The sequence below is a fragment of the Lampris incognitus genome, chromosome 2 (assembly GCF_029633865.1).
Source record: "Lampris incognitus isolate fLamInc1 chromosome 2, fLamInc1.hap2, whole genome shotgun sequence".
Taxonomy (NCBI): domain Eukaryota; kingdom Metazoa; phylum Chordata; class Actinopteri; order Lampriformes; family Lampridae; genus Lampris; species Lampris incognitus.
In genome coordinates this window covers 132,080,229-132,095,378 of record NC_079212.1, presented here as the reverse complement: position 1 = coordinate 132,095,378, position 15,150 = coordinate 132,080,229, and the positions used below count along the sequence as shown (strand labels likewise).

The window sequence follows — 15,150 nt, the reverse complement described above, 5'->3', positions numbered from 1 at the left end:
TTGAGGAATTCCAGTACGGGCTGAGAAGCTATGAGGCAGCTGTATAGTCTTTAATAGTGTGGACATGCTCCAGTTACTTTTAAACAGCACATACTGTGAGGCTATACCTAGCCATCTGAGATTAGTCAGTAAAAAGGATCTCTATGTCTATAAAGCACAGACTCAGCCTATAGTGACTTCAGTGTACTGGGTTTTATTAGACATGGCCTTAAGTCTACCGATATCCTATATTAGAGTGACTGTAGTCCGTCCAAAACAGCTGTGATGCATTACCGTGTGAAGGCCAGCCTCACAAGTATGCTGCTCTCCAGTGGTTAATCTATTTGTGACAGATGTGCACAATCAGAAAAAAAGGAAGCATTCTTCTCTACCAAGAACATTTCTTGATACTCTACACAGATTCAGGGTAGCCAGTCAAACACTGATAGGCACTTGATTGCTACAACCATATTTACATCCCACATAAATGGCATTAAAGTTGAGTAATCATGGAGATAACTTTGCACAAAATCAGTTCTGCTCAAAATGAGCATATGTCCAATAAACATTTAAGATCGCTTCGGATGCATTGACTCATCGTGACTGAAAGGGCGGATTAGTTTGACAGTAGAGCAGTTTTGTTTCCAATTCGTCACGGCATAGTAAAGATGCTAATTGACTGCTCAATTGGTCCTAGCACCAGTTAGCAAAAAAAACAGCCCCGGGCCAAGTGCTGGCCAGGCTGAATCTTTGAAGCTCTTTGCATTTGTGTTTACCATAAGGCCATCAAGCTAAATGAGGAAGGGACTAAAAACAGACTCCTTTGAAATGCGGGGAGGAAAACGCTGCTATAAACTTGGGAGTAACTATGAATTGCATGCCTGTGGTACCCCAGGTCTGAGACCTGTCCACATTCAACATAAGTGTTAAGCAAGATTATTATGCTCCTCTTGCATTTCATAGGAAGACTTGCTAAAAAGCGATTGAAGAAAAGCCCCAATACATTTTACCGTTGGACTTTCTTTAAGATGTCCCGTGCTGCTGGGGAAGGTGAGTTTTTGAAAGCCGGCGGTGTTATGCCATTGAAATTCAAGTATACAGCTCCCAGTCATGCCAATATTTCAGCTGTTATACTTTTACTCTTCATTGGTCTCTACATTTGAGGGAAAAAAAACAAACTTGGATGAGATGATGAGTCTCTCTCATCATGTTAGCTGGTACTTTTTTTTCCTTTTTTTCTTTTTTTTTTAACATGATGATGCTGGTCACGTGGCTTGGGTCCTGGGCTGTTCCAGTGGCGTCTGGACACTGCTTGGCATCCTGTGCATCATATTCTTCATAAATTTTATAAGTCCATTATAATTCTGTTTATCCTCTTTCAATGTTGTATTATGTAAATTGGGTAAACACAACATCCATTGCACGCTGTCCGTCTTGGGAGAGAGATCCCTCCTCTGTTGCTCTCCCTGAGGTTTCTCCCTATTTTTAGGGAGTTGTTCCTTATCCGATGAGAGGGTCTCAGGACAGGATGTTGTGTTGCTGTAAAGCCCCCTGAGGCAAATTTGTAATTTGTGATATTGGGCCGTACAAATAAAATTGACTTGGCTTGACATTAGCCTATAAATTCATATGTATTAATGTAGGCCTACATGTAAATGTACAGTGTTTATTTCCGGTGGTCAGATGACAGAAAAGGGTTTGACAACTTTGCAGTGTGATGGAATCCAAAGTGCACTTACCACCTTAATCCCACGTTTCTCTTTATGTTCAATGAATTGTGTTTGGTCTATCTTTGAGATCTGTGCAAAGGAAGGCTTCAATCTCTTTCTCGCAATTGTTTCAACATGTTTTGCCTTGGCTCTACCCCGTGCACAGCTGGTTGTGGTAGCTTTGCGGAGGCTCAGTGAGTTCAATAGACAAAAAACATGCTTATCTGAAGCAGATTTTTCTTGTGTATTAAATACCGGCAAACTCCCATTACTCCTACCAGGGAACTGTGACCCTTTTCACAGCATCATCTTTATGGGGACTCGTGATAGGGACTTTAAGTTTCCTTGTTCCTTCTCTTTTGTTTGGCCCTTTGTATAAGATCAGAGGATGACCCCCCCCCCCCCAACGTAACGTGCACCAGTTTAAATGAGGTGTATCTTGGCTGGACATTAAACGAGCGTTGCATACTCCGGCAGGACAGACCTAATCATATCCAGATCATGTTGAAGGGTTTTTGAGTCAACCCATTGAAACTCTATCCTTCTGACCCTCTAAAAGGAGTAGGTTTGCATTGTGGTCTTACAATCAAGAGATTCAGCACAATGATTGTTAGACATGTCAGTGTTTTGGTACACTTAATCTTGCTTTTCGCATCGAGACAGATCATTCTGGCTTGCAGTGATTGCAAGAAAGTGAGACTTGATTGTAGGCAGGTAATCCAAAAGTACGCTTGTAGAGGAAAGCATTTCACATATTTGTGAGGGTTTCAGAATCTATGGCCAACATCATAAGAGTATTTATTAGGACTACAATAAAAATATCTCTCCTTTCATTTTCTGTTTGCATGGTTTATTTTTGTATGTTTCTCAGTTGTGTGGACGTTTGGGTTTTTTTTTTTAGACACGTTTTAAATCCAATTTAACATTATAACAGGATTTGCACAAACACATCTCCTTTCAGTGTAAATATCTTAGGAGTTTGATGCATTTTTAGCCATATTGTGAGCAAAAGCCTCGTTTCGATAAGCCATTTATATGCGAAGTTTATATGAATTTCTGCTTTTGGACATGTAATGGCCATCTATTTTGGATTGAAACACCTTGACAATATGACAGAACTTCACTTTTATTATTGGATATATAGGGTTATTGAACATTTTGAACAGCAATTTCATTTTGTGCACCACCTGTAATACCTCTGCAGATTATATGTACCTAGGTCTGCTCCGAATACAAACCATTTAATCTTGGGAATGTGTTTGCAATACCTCTGCTGAGTCTTTTAAAATTGATGGCAGGTCTTAGATATATATAAACATGTCTGTGTTTCTTCTTCTGTTAAAATTGATACCTCATTGAGTGCAGTTTTGTAAGCACTGGATTTTTCTGATCTGCATCTTGTTTTACCTAGAGGTCTGGCTGACAACTCCTCCTAAATCTTGCAAAACATCTGGCAGTGACAGTTTCAGTTTGTGATCCACTGGTCTTTACAATTAGAATTCAAGGTTGGGTAACCTCTATCTTGTGATTTCTGTCTTCCTCTAGAACCCAGAATCCCTGGACTCATCCATCCAGAGCGCCCTGTCGGCCCTGTTCCCACCCTTTGAGGCCACAGCGCCCATCGTCCTCAGCCAGCTGTTTCGCACCATCGAGGAGCGCTACAACGGCGATGCCCTGCAGTGCCTACTGGACTTCCTCATTCCCTCCAAACATCTTCTTGAGAGTGTTCAGCAGGCAGCATGTGTGAGTATAGGCACTCTCAAAGCCTCACATTTCATCCTCTGTCTCTCACACTCCACATTCATATTCGAACATACTAAATAAGCTTAACAAACTTATACTGCTGAGTTACCATATACAGGCATTGTTCGTATATGCACTCTGTGATGTTCACTAAAGAAAAAGGTCAACCAAGAGATTAGGCCAATGGTCTGCAGAATGGCCGATATAGCCAATATATTGTTAATGGCACATGAATTCCAATTATTTATAGTGACTCCTAACCAAGCATGTAAGTAAGGCTAAAAAAGTAGTTCCTATATTGATTTTATGACTTGAATGGTAAGTTGAAGAAAAAAAAATCAGATAACAGATTTAATTTAACAGTGTATTAAAGGATAAATTGTGTTTTGGCTTTGTCACTTCAATATTCAGTAAATGCAATAAAGAGTTGAGGGTGAGTTTAAGGTTTCTTCTGTCTCTTGCAACAGCAGACTTTAACCTCTCTAATTGGTTTGGTGGCTTTAGTCCATCTTGAATTCTAAACCTCAAGTAGAAATCTACAAGTTACATGTCAAAATGAGTTAAAAGGGAATTATTACACATTTTTTGTTCAATTTGATTTCATCAGGAGCTGTTTATTGTTTTTGTGGCCCTGAAAATTAAAATTTATGACTATAATTATCCAGTCAGGCCACAGATGCAAAAGTACAGACATTATTTATTGTTCATGTGATTAAAAAAAAAAAAAACGGTGGGAACAAACAATGAGGTCATGTTATTTATAATCACTGGGTCACAGGGGATAAGTTGTCTCAGATATGCGATGCAGAAAATGCTATTTAGAACAACATCCTGTTTGAAACTTTACTCTGTCACTCAAACATATCCCCCCCCCCCCCCAGGCTTCATACTTTGACGTCCTCTTCCGCTGTGAGGGCTGGCCACTGTGTCTCCATGATAAAACTGTCATCCACTTAGCACCTGTGAATCCTCTGCTGCTGCGCCCTGGGGATTTCTATCTACAAGTGGAGCCCTTTGGGGACCAGGCAGCCCGCATTGTTCTAAAGAGTCTTCTCGAAGAAGGGTGCCGAGAAGTGGAGGAGACTCCCATCCCAGAGACATCCTACCCCTGCATCTTCACTGAAGAGTGGCTGCAAGAGGTCAATGAAGGGCGCCATGGAACCCCTCTTTCTCGATGCTTGCTCTCTACTGACCAAGGGGTAATAAAGTTGCCCTGGGTTAAAGTAGCCATCCCAGAGTTTTTAGACAAGCCTAAGACCATGCCCATTTCTTCCTCTATTGTCCATGAAGCTCCTCATGAGCTTAAGCAGGAATCAGTCCCGTCCCATTTTGACGCCTCCACCCTCCCAGTAGAGGCAATGTTTCCCCCTGCTAGGGACAGGATTTCTGTGTCTTTAGGACTTCCCAAAAACTCTTCCAAACTTGTCAAAATGAATTATAACAAACCTACCCCCAAAACACGCTCCAAGCCCTTAATCAAACCTGTGGGTTGGGTCTCACCCAATACTTGGGACAGTCGCAACTGTGGTGAGATAGAGGGTGATTATGTAGATCTGCTTGATTTTGCAAAGGACACAGAGGCTTTCGATAAACCTGACAGCCACCCAAATTCTCCTGGTCCCATTTCATTCAAACCGGTTCGGCCCCCTCCACCTATACCAGCAGAGAGAAGTGCCCACTGTGGACGTACCCTGAGGTATGCAGAGCAGCCTTGTTCACCATGCAGCCAGAGGAAGCTGGGGCATGAGCCCACTGATCCAGAGTTGAAGTGCCGGTACAGAGATTCTTACCTGGCAGCATTGCGAAACCCAATCACATTCGAGAAGGTAAGTACAGACCTCCTGACTGCTCTGGAAGAGGTTGGGCTTTTTGAAGAAGGGCAGTTTGGACCCAAAGGTACAATTGTAACTCAAGGGAATGAGCTACAGGACTCTTGTGACCACTGCAAAGAACCTACAGTGTGTCATGAGCCACACCAGAATGAACAATGCTGTATAACAACACAGGGGAACTCTGTATCTCACCTCAAGCAAACGTCCACAAGTGATGTATCAGGAAACTCTGAGAGGGATTTGCCCACGGTTTATAAATTGACTCCAGGGGGAAGTCATAGCCAGGACATGCAGGAAAATTTGATTTCCCAACCAACAGGACATGAATCCATTGTGCATCCAATACCAGATGCTCCTCATCCGATTTTGGAGACCCTTGACAATAATGTTAAATATCAGATAGTGGAGGTTGTTAAACCTTTGGGGAAGCACAAAGCTAAGCTAAGGTCTCTGTCAGCGGTGTCAGAAACATCCAAAGGGAGTCCACATCTTCATAAAGCAGGCACCAGGAGCCATAGTGACGTTTGCCCTGAAATGATCCCAAGCATTTTGCAATGCAAGAAAACCACAGCCCTTGGTCTAATAACTCCAAAACTGGAGAGATGGCAGTCTCCCAAAAATGGTAAGAAATTAATGCTCTATCACCTTGAATGTGCTCACTTAAATCAGTCTTTTGTTATGATCATTTTTTCCAAGTGTTTAAATGTGATCCACATCTTCTTTTTTTTTTAAAGCGTATAAATAAATTCTGATTTTAACAACTTTCTGCTTAGCATAGTGAAGAGGAATACTTATACATTTAAATGGTTCAACTGTTCTGCCAGATGGGTTTTGTATTGCCCTCCACCCCTGCTGGTTGTTGTCATGAAGTATTACAATACATTGTGCGATGCTCATGCCAACACAGTGTCCAGTGTTTCCGCTCTCCTACGCAGAGGGCTGGATGTTATGTTACACTAGTCACACACAACTCCCTATTTGTACGCAATTTCTCCCAGGGGGTTAACATTAGATTAAGATAAGTGGTTAAAGTTAGATCAAGATTAAAGTTAAGGTTAGGTTTAAAGTGCATATTGCCGGTTAAATATTTTACGAAATTTACCATGAAATGACCTGAAAATGACCATTTGAAAAGTTAATGCAGGATTTAATGTTTTACAAGACATAAGGACCCAAATTCAGAGGAAAAGGTGGCTGTTTTGAGCAAAGCTCATAAAAATGCCCCCCCCACACACACACACACACACCGCGTCATACTATGTAAAGGGGGGGGGGTCGTTTTCCTCAGCACTGCCTCAGCTCAATGTTCAGTGGTGGGGGATAGTGAGTCTGGTTGTTGGTGATATAGTGAGTTGGTTTTATTTTCAGTGAATTTATACGGATCCATCAGAGATTTAAATAAGCATTAAAATAAGCATAAGTGAATAGCAAAAAAAAAAGGTCCAGTACACATTTCTCATGATTTTCTGTGTGTCTATTTTGATGTGGAGGCAGACGCAAATTAATACATTTTCTATAAATAAAATATCTCATTGAGGATTGGTCAGTCAGCTTTAGTTGGAAGTATGCACTCTGAGTGCTTTCTAGTTTTAAGTGGGTCAATTGATACATTTTTCTCTATTATAGTAATTGTGCGATAGTTTCTGTTATGGTTTAAGTATCAATACTCTGACAGGTTTGTGCCGCTGGCCGCTCCGAGGGCCATAGCGTCAAAATTAGAGGTCAGATTGTGTCGACCCTGGTACCATTCGATTCAACAGAAAATGCTGATCATTTATGTGATCAGACACACGTGTGTTTCAAATTGTGGGATCGAACACGGAAATACAGAGCCATTTATAGCAAGTTTCTGCTGGAAAAACCTGTTTTTGACACAGCAGAGCTGCCCTTGCGAAGCTTGTCATGACTCTGACATCATTGGATTGAGCAGAACACGCTGAATAATTTTGATGTACACTGAATATGTCTGTTTGGGAACAAATATACCCATGAAGTGCTTGTAAAGCAAGACGTTTCTGTGGGGATCTGCTAGCAAATGGCTCTTTATTTCTCTGTTCGATCCCACAATTTGAAAAAAACATACACATTATAAGAAATCTTCCGCATTTTTTTTGCTGAATCGAATGGTATCAGGGTCGACGCAATCTGACCTCTACTGTTGACACTATGACCCTTGGAGTGGCCAGGGGTACACTTCCTGTCAGAGGGCAAGTACCTTGGCACGACACCTGTCTTTGATGACCAATACTAGTTTTGTTATAGCCTGATACATGATAGCAAACTTTACAATATTGTGATGTGAATACAGCGTTAGATATCCAAAAACTAAAGATACCCGTGCACAGCAGTGCTTCTCTACTGACCAGTGCATGCACTTCTGCCGTTCTAGGGCAAAAACAATTATGCCGCCCCTCTATTTGCAATGTACCATACCGGCAACAACACACAAAAGCCAATATGCCATACACATAATGCAAATAGTCTAGTGTAACACTAGTGTGCTCAAAGTGTCCACATTATTAAAGTATGCATGATGCAATATGGAGGCATTTTGTGGATCCATATACAAATAACACACCAAACAGGCCTGCGTATTAACTCCAATAACTTGATTTGGTTGTTTAGACAAGCTGCAGTATTTCCTCATCCAATTCCTCACATTGCATTTTTTTTTCTCGAAAATAATTGAATTTGGTGTCTGTAGGAATAGCTGGCTCACATTTCACCGCCCAGGGCAATTGCCTAGTTTGCCTATACGAATGCACTGCCAACCACAGTAAGCCAAAAAATAATGGGTATTCCAGCACACAGCAGGACTAGGATTGACTCTATTTTATTAATGGATTACATTAAAATGAAAGGAGCAAACTATGCTTTTTGCAACATGTGAAACGTGTAGTTTGCTTAATGTACTGATAATAATAATAATAATACATTTTATTTGTGGGCGCCTTTCAGAGCACTCAAGGATACCTTACAGAGCACAGTGAAAAAACAAGCGGCATTGTATCCAACACCGTAAAATCAAAACAAAGCAGGGAGGACAATACAAAGTTAATACAACAGATAAGTATAAAATCATCATCAGCACAAAACTCAGACTGAATATTCCAGTTTGAAAAGGTAAGTTTTGAGATGGGATTTGAAGGTTGAAAGAGAGTCAATGTTGCGAACAACTGAAGGCTCTAGACCCCATGGTAGTCAAGCGGCCGATGGAGTAGCGAGTTGGAGAGCAGAAGAGGATCTGAGAGTGCAGGAGGGCATGTGCGTATGAAGGAGTACGGAAAGATATGAAGGAGCTAGGTTATTAAGGGCCTTAAAGGTGAGGAGCTGGATCTTGAAGTCCATACAGTATTTAACAGGGAGCCAGTGGAGTTGCTGCAGAACAGGAGTGATATGATCTATGGAAGGAGTTCTGGTAGTGATACGGGCGGCTGAATTCTGGGCCAGTTGACGTTTATGAAGACACTTGAGGGGAAGACCAAAGAGGACAGAGTTGCAGTAGTCAATACGGGATGTAAACAGGGTGTGAATGAGTATCCAGCATCTCTGAGGAAATTAAACAAAACACAGTGAATAAATAAAAGTGAGCAGATGGCAAATTCGAAAGGGACATAAAGATCGTTCTTTCAAGACATTACCGTCAAAGTGAAGGGTTTTGTTACATTTACACTCTTGCTCTTTTTTTCTGCCTTCTGTTTGTGGCATGCTCTGCTTTAGTTTCACTTTTTTGTTAAGTTGCTGTTTATAGTTTGAATATTTATTGTGAGACAGCTGCTACAATTTGCAGTATTTATCATTATGATTATTATTATTACAACACACCAGACCCATTGTTATGATGTACTGCTCAAAGGGCCACAGAAGCCATTGTCTCCAAACAGACTGACTGAAACTCAACCGTGACCTCTTGTGCTTTCGGGGAAATGGGCACTAACAGTAACAGCTCATAAAGACTCCTTATTGGGTTCAGAGGGCAAAGGCGAGACTCGAGTATGATGTTCCTCAGGGGGATTCCTCCTCTCTGTCCAGAGTTTCTTTGTAAAACAGCTGCATTCGTGTCATTCCCCTTACTGTCAGGGATGACAGAAATAGCAGGCTGCTGCGCTCTATTCTGGGGGAAGGCCCGTGCCCATCGGGCAAAATGGGAGCGTGCATAACATTCATCTAATGTAGGGAGACAGGGAAACAGGGTGCACCCACTGGCATGCAGCCTTATGCCCTCGAAGGGACATGTCAAGATGTCGACTGGAGACTTGGCATGTCACAGATTGTTGAAGGAGGCAGAAGAGGGAACACAGGCGAGGCATTGTTGGCTTTAGAGAAGGGCCAATTAGAGTGTCTAAAATCAAAGCCAGGCTTAGTGGCCAGGCCACCGCCGTGTTTTGTTACAGAGACCATATCCAATGTTTGAAAGCTGTCTGGACACAGCTGTGCAGCCGCAGTGGCTAGGTGCATGTCAGAAGACAGCCATTGAGAGTTGTAGCTGACGAAATCCCTCTCATGCAGAATAAGCCCCAGAATTAAGGGGACAAAGGCCACCGGGTTGAACACACAAGTTGGCATTTGGGGTGTCCAGTACCAAACACAGCAGGTTTTGTTATTGGAAAAACTGGACTCATGAGAGTATTGTCAGAAATAAGTGAAATTCATTGATGCATTAAAATGGTAAAACAAAAAACAAAAAAAAACCAGTCAAACAAAAACCAAACAACAAATACTTCCGATATCCAACTTTGCATTTAAAAAAAAAAAAACACTCGCATTTTTGTTACGCTTTGCTATAATAGGGTTTGATTTATTGTGCTTACCTTAATCTAACTGTAATTCTGCTGTTGTTCTTTGAGGTTATGTATATGTTTATTTATTGAAAATTCGTGACACTTACTGCCCTGCAGAGTCTGAATCTGGCAAGAGCGAAACACCTTCCACTACCGCTGGACTGGCCTCTAAACTCCAGGATGTGAAGAGAGACAAGCCATCATCTCCTCAAGCCCAGCTGGCCTCCCTGAATTCTGATGTCCCCCTTTCCCCCCAATCTCAAGAATCCCCTTTCAGAAGCATCAGTGGCCTTCTTCAACTTGGCATAATCTGTTTACCAGGTATTTTGTCACAGCTACCTGAAATCTGAAATTCTTCATTTATTTATGGATATTCCCTTACTAAAAAAAAAATGAGACAGTGCAGTTTTGAATTTGCCATCTTTCTAATAGTCTTCCAATCCCTGTACCTGTCCAGTCTCAACTGTATATCACCTGAAGGAAGAAAAAAAAATCAGACAGTATTCATCCCACCATCAAAAATGGATGTTAGGGTTAATACTCCTGTCTGTGCCCCAGACCAAGGCAATAGGAAGAAATAACTGGAGTTGGTCCCCGGGTGCTGCCCACTGCTACTAGCTACACAACTAGGATGGGTTAAATGCAGAGTGTAATTTCCTCATGGGGATCAATAAAGTATCTCAAACTCAAATCTTAAATCTTTAGTTTTATTAAACCATTGCATGCAGGAAAATTCTGTTTAGAGATCTGTCATTATTGTAATATTCGTGCAGAACAATCCCACGGTAGTGGAAGTCTAACCGCTCCTCCTTTCTCTCACCTCTAGGTGGCAGAGACAAAACAGGGAGAGCGGTTGTGGAGGTGTATGCCGACAGAAAGGAATGGACATCCCCTCTGGTATCAGCCCAGGACGTCTGTAAGCTGCTGCTCTACCTACACTCCATACCCAGGTACTGATATAAATCCTCTAATACTTGCACTATTTAAAAAGGGGATCAATATAAGAGTGTTTGTCAGCATTTTCTGAAAACAACCATGTGCTTTTTAAAGCCAAGTCACAATTTTACACATTACTGTAAGTCTGAGTTGTAGCCACTAGAGGTCAGTGAAGTCTCATTTTTTTATTGCTTTCCTCTCCCTTTATCTCCAGACTGGATACAACTAACAGGTCATCCTTTTTAATCGTTTCACAACAATGTATTTAATGTATTTCAAAACAGTTTTCACACTAAATTATCTACTTGTTCTGCAGCATGCTAATGCAGTGTTTCAACTAAGGTCCGGATAAGTTTGCAGAAACTCTCCATAGCGGTAGCCTCCTAACTCCTAAGGACCATCTCCTAAAGCAGTTTTATTACAAAACTCCCCAAAGATCCACAACCGCACACTTTCACGGTTTCTGTGTGTTTACACTGGTCTTAACAGACGAGACTTTGACGTTCAAGGTGAATAAAACAAGGCCTCGGCCTTCCTCTGATCCCTGTATAGTGCCATTCTAACTGCAGTAACAACACAACAGGCCATAGTCAGGCAGACTGCCAGCTGTCTGGTATGCGGAGACTCGCTAGAATTGGCAGGCACATCTTATTCAGCCTCACACAGTGGTAACCGAAGAAGAGGCTATTAAGAGGGTTGTGTGAAGGCGTCAAAAGCAGAAGAATGAATGGGATGTGTGAAAGGGTGGGTGTGTTATGCGTGTGTATGGGGGAGAAAGAGAGAGCGAGGGCGCAACCTTATAGATAGAAGAATATGCTGTGAAGCGAATCCTAAAAGGTGCTGAGTGACACCTCGATCAGATAAAAACCTCTCCGGTGATAAGCCAAGTGTGTCCTAATTCATTCCATCATAATTATGTTTTCCCAGGAAAGACATCCGAGATCTGGGAATGACTTTGGTACTTGATGCCAGGAAGAAGACCCCTCCTCCTCTCCTACACAAATCCCTGTTGATGGCCCAGGTTACAAATGCAACCCCCCCACACACACACACACACACACACACACACAGGCGCGCACATGCACGCATGCATGCACACTCACACACACACATCAGGGAGACACCACTTTGAGTTTGTTCCGGTTTCTTAAATTGTCTGTGAAAAAGATGAGACATCATCATTATTATGTGTTTTTAAAGATGATATGATATGCTAGATTGGAGGTTCTAATAGAGATCAAGAAGTTAATTTGCCAGTGAAACACATCAGCGTCTGCATTTGATGTGTCTGTCACACCAGTCGTCAATCATATCTAAATGACTGTAATCCATCCCAAACCTGTGAAAAAACTGTTGTTTATATTGATATCAAAGTGTGCCGTGATGGACTGCCTTGAAAAAAAGAAACTTCATCACCTGTTGTAGGAGCAAGCTCTTCATGCTGTCCACAGTATCGTGATGCTAGTGGACAAAGACACCTGTCCTCGCCCTGAAAGACAGCATGGGTTACAGGTCAGATATACAGAGCAGTACGACACATTTACTTTTCCACTTCTCCTGCTTTGTCCTTTACCTCCAAAGCAATTTGAGACTGCAAATGTCAACTTCCCTACCTTACCTTAACCCTCCAACATGCTCTCTGTCTCTTTTGACAAGATGGATGTGGTGACCTCTTTAAAGGCCCTGAACAAGATGGTGGAGGGTTCCCAGCTGACCTCTGAACTGGCCGGGACATTTACATACAGCCATGCTGATTGGCTGCAGTTCCATCAGGTAGCCAATCACTATGCTCCTCTAGCCTAATGAGTCAGAATTAACGTCGGTGTATTGTCTTTCATGGTGTTGTATCAGGAAGCAATTCAGATATTGCGCTAATGTGATACACAATTTTGTTGTCAAAATTCATTATATCAAGAATCTATTACCCAAGATTTTTCACATAATGAGGTCTGACATTTTCAAGGGAGTGTTATTGTTTTGGTTTGATAATGTACTTTACGTTACCAAATAGTCCAATGTGATCAGCCTTAGTTGGGTTGTTAAACAAGCTGTTTCTGTGTATGTAAGTAGATATTGTGATACATAACTATATATATATATATATATATATATATATATATATACATGGGCGACATTACGGGGGGGGCAAATGCCCCCCCTAGCTCACAAAGAATAATTAAAATAATATATCACATAACGTAATTTAAAAATATACAAATATGATTTGCTGTAATTACACCTACGAGCCGCTGGGGCAATGTAACGATCTGAAGCGAACTATATTATCTAGCTATGGTAGGCTAATTGAAAATGTCCAAACGCGGTAACGCGTTGTTAAGTTATTTTCCAAAGAAAACAAAAATCAATCGGGCTGAGGAGAATGAAAATGAAGAATCGCGTCAGGACGTTGATGTGTCTGTCACAGAGACGGGCAACATTTCAGAGCGACCTCTGCGAGAAGTGGACAATGCAGAGATGCAGGTTGAGCAGCGAGAAGCAGGCAATGCCGTGGTGTTACAACCTCCAGCTCCAGATCCTGCCCTTGGTGTAGGAAACTGTTTGAATTTCGTGGAGAACGGCCCCTACCAACCTATTTTGTTATTCCCAGCAGCAGCAGGAGGGAGGAGATTTGGAAAGGAATGGTATTGTAGCGAATTCGGGGGGCAGTCTGGGAGACCGTCGCCATGGCCGGGACGTGAACCTGTGTCTCCCGCTCCGCAAGCGACAACGTTAACCAGTCGACTAAAGGGTCCGACTCGTTAGTCAAGGACCAACGTGTCTACTTATCCATGCACGTTACACTATGTTACCTACCTACCGTGGCTTGAGTACAGCCCCGCCCGCCGCTGATCGGGCATTCTGTTACTCATGCCGCGCATTTAGCGTTGCTGGCCACAACGAAGAAGAAACGTTTCGAACGGTAGGATTTGGAAATTGGAAGAAGGCATTGGAAAAATTTGGCGACCATCAAAAATGCAATGCACACATTTCTGCAGCTACAAAGCTGTCCGCTTACATAAATTCATTAAAAACTGGCAGCGTTGCTTCCCAAATCAGTACAGAACATAGCAAGCAATTGGATGAAAACACAGTACCTGAAAAAAGTGTGCGAGTGTTTGCTGTTCTGTTGTCGTGCCGGTATCGGTCTCCGTGCCCATGATGAAGCAGAGGGCTCCTCCAATCGGGGCAATTTTTTTAGAGCTGATGGAACTAAGAGCGAGTGACTGCCCTCTCATCCAGCGTTTTTTCAAAAACCGGGAGAGGTCTCACGTTCCAAATGTTGTTGTGAAAAGGGACGTGTAGGACTAAGTTTTTTAAAAGCGATCCTCGATATGCATAATTTTGCAGCAAAGGTAAAAAAAATAAAAAAAGTAAATGTGTTAAAGTTTTGTCACTTATTTAAAATACAAATTTGACATTGAAACCGCATGTTTTGTTTATTGCACACTAGTTGTACTTTTACATTGATACAATTATGTGATTTAAAAAAAGTCTTTGCCCCCCCCCCCCCCCAATTTTGGGACCTAAATGTTGCCCGTATATATATTGTAGCGAATTCGGGGGACAACGCAACCACAGGAACTGCCGTGGCCGGGAAGCGAACCTGTATTGCCCGCACCGCAGGAGGCATCGCTAACCGCTAGACTAAAGGGTCAGACCCGCTAGCTAGCGGCCAGCGTGTCTACTTATCCATGCACGTTACAATATATATATCTATATATATATATAGCGAATTCGGTGGGCAGTTCGGGAACCGCCGCGGCCAGGACGCAAACCCGGATCTCCCGCACCACAGGCAACAATGTTAACCAATCGACTAAAAGGTCCAACCCGTTAGCCAAGGGCTAGTGAGTCTACTTATCCGTGGTCGTTACACACACACGCACACGCGCACACACACACACACTCACTCACTCACTCACTCACTCACCCACCGGCCACTTTATTAGGCACACCTGTCCAACTGCTCGTTAACGCAAATTTCTAATCAGCCAATCACATGGCAGCAACTCAATGCATTTAGGCATGTAGACATGGTCAAGATGATCTGCTGCAGTTCAAACCGAGCATCAGAATGGGGAAGAAAGGTGATTTAAGTGACTTTGAACGTGGCATGGTTGTTGGTGCCAGACGGGCTGGTCTGAGTATTTCAGAAACTGCTGATCTACT

At 42.3% G+C, this 15,150-nt stretch overlaps 2 protein-coding genes across 2 annotated transcripts in view; both read left to right on the top strand.

Annotated features, from left to right (window-relative positions):
• LOC130132152 (uncharacterized) overlaps positions 1–4,397 on the top strand; it is a 68,420-nt gene extending 64,023 nt beyond the window's left edge. Inside the window, exons 4-5 of the mRNA XM_056301743.1 lie at positions 3,234–3,431; positions 4,389–4,397. Of these exons, the coding sequence (XP_056157718.1) occupies positions 3,234–3,431; positions 4,389–4,397 (207 nt within the window). The remainder of the gene's footprint in view (positions 1–3,233; positions 3,432–4,388) is intronic.
• A 278-nt stretch (positions 4,398–4,675) lies between these two features.
• quo (quattro) overlaps positions 4,676–15,150 on the top strand; it is a 37,258-nt gene continuing 26,783 nt past the window's right edge. The window contains exons 1-6 of the mRNA XM_056274290.1: positions 4,676–5,885; positions 10,162–10,365; positions 10,871–10,994; positions 11,908–12,001; positions 12,406–12,492; positions 12,637–12,753. Of these exons, the coding sequence (XP_056130265.1) occupies positions 4,691–5,885; positions 10,162–10,365; positions 10,871–10,994; positions 11,908–12,001; positions 12,406–12,492; positions 12,637–12,753 (1,821 nt within the window). The 5' untranslated portion in view covers positions 4,676–4,690. The remainder of the gene's footprint in view (positions 5,886–10,161; positions 10,366–10,870; positions 10,995–11,907; positions 12,002–12,405; positions 12,493–12,636; positions 12,754–15,150) is intronic.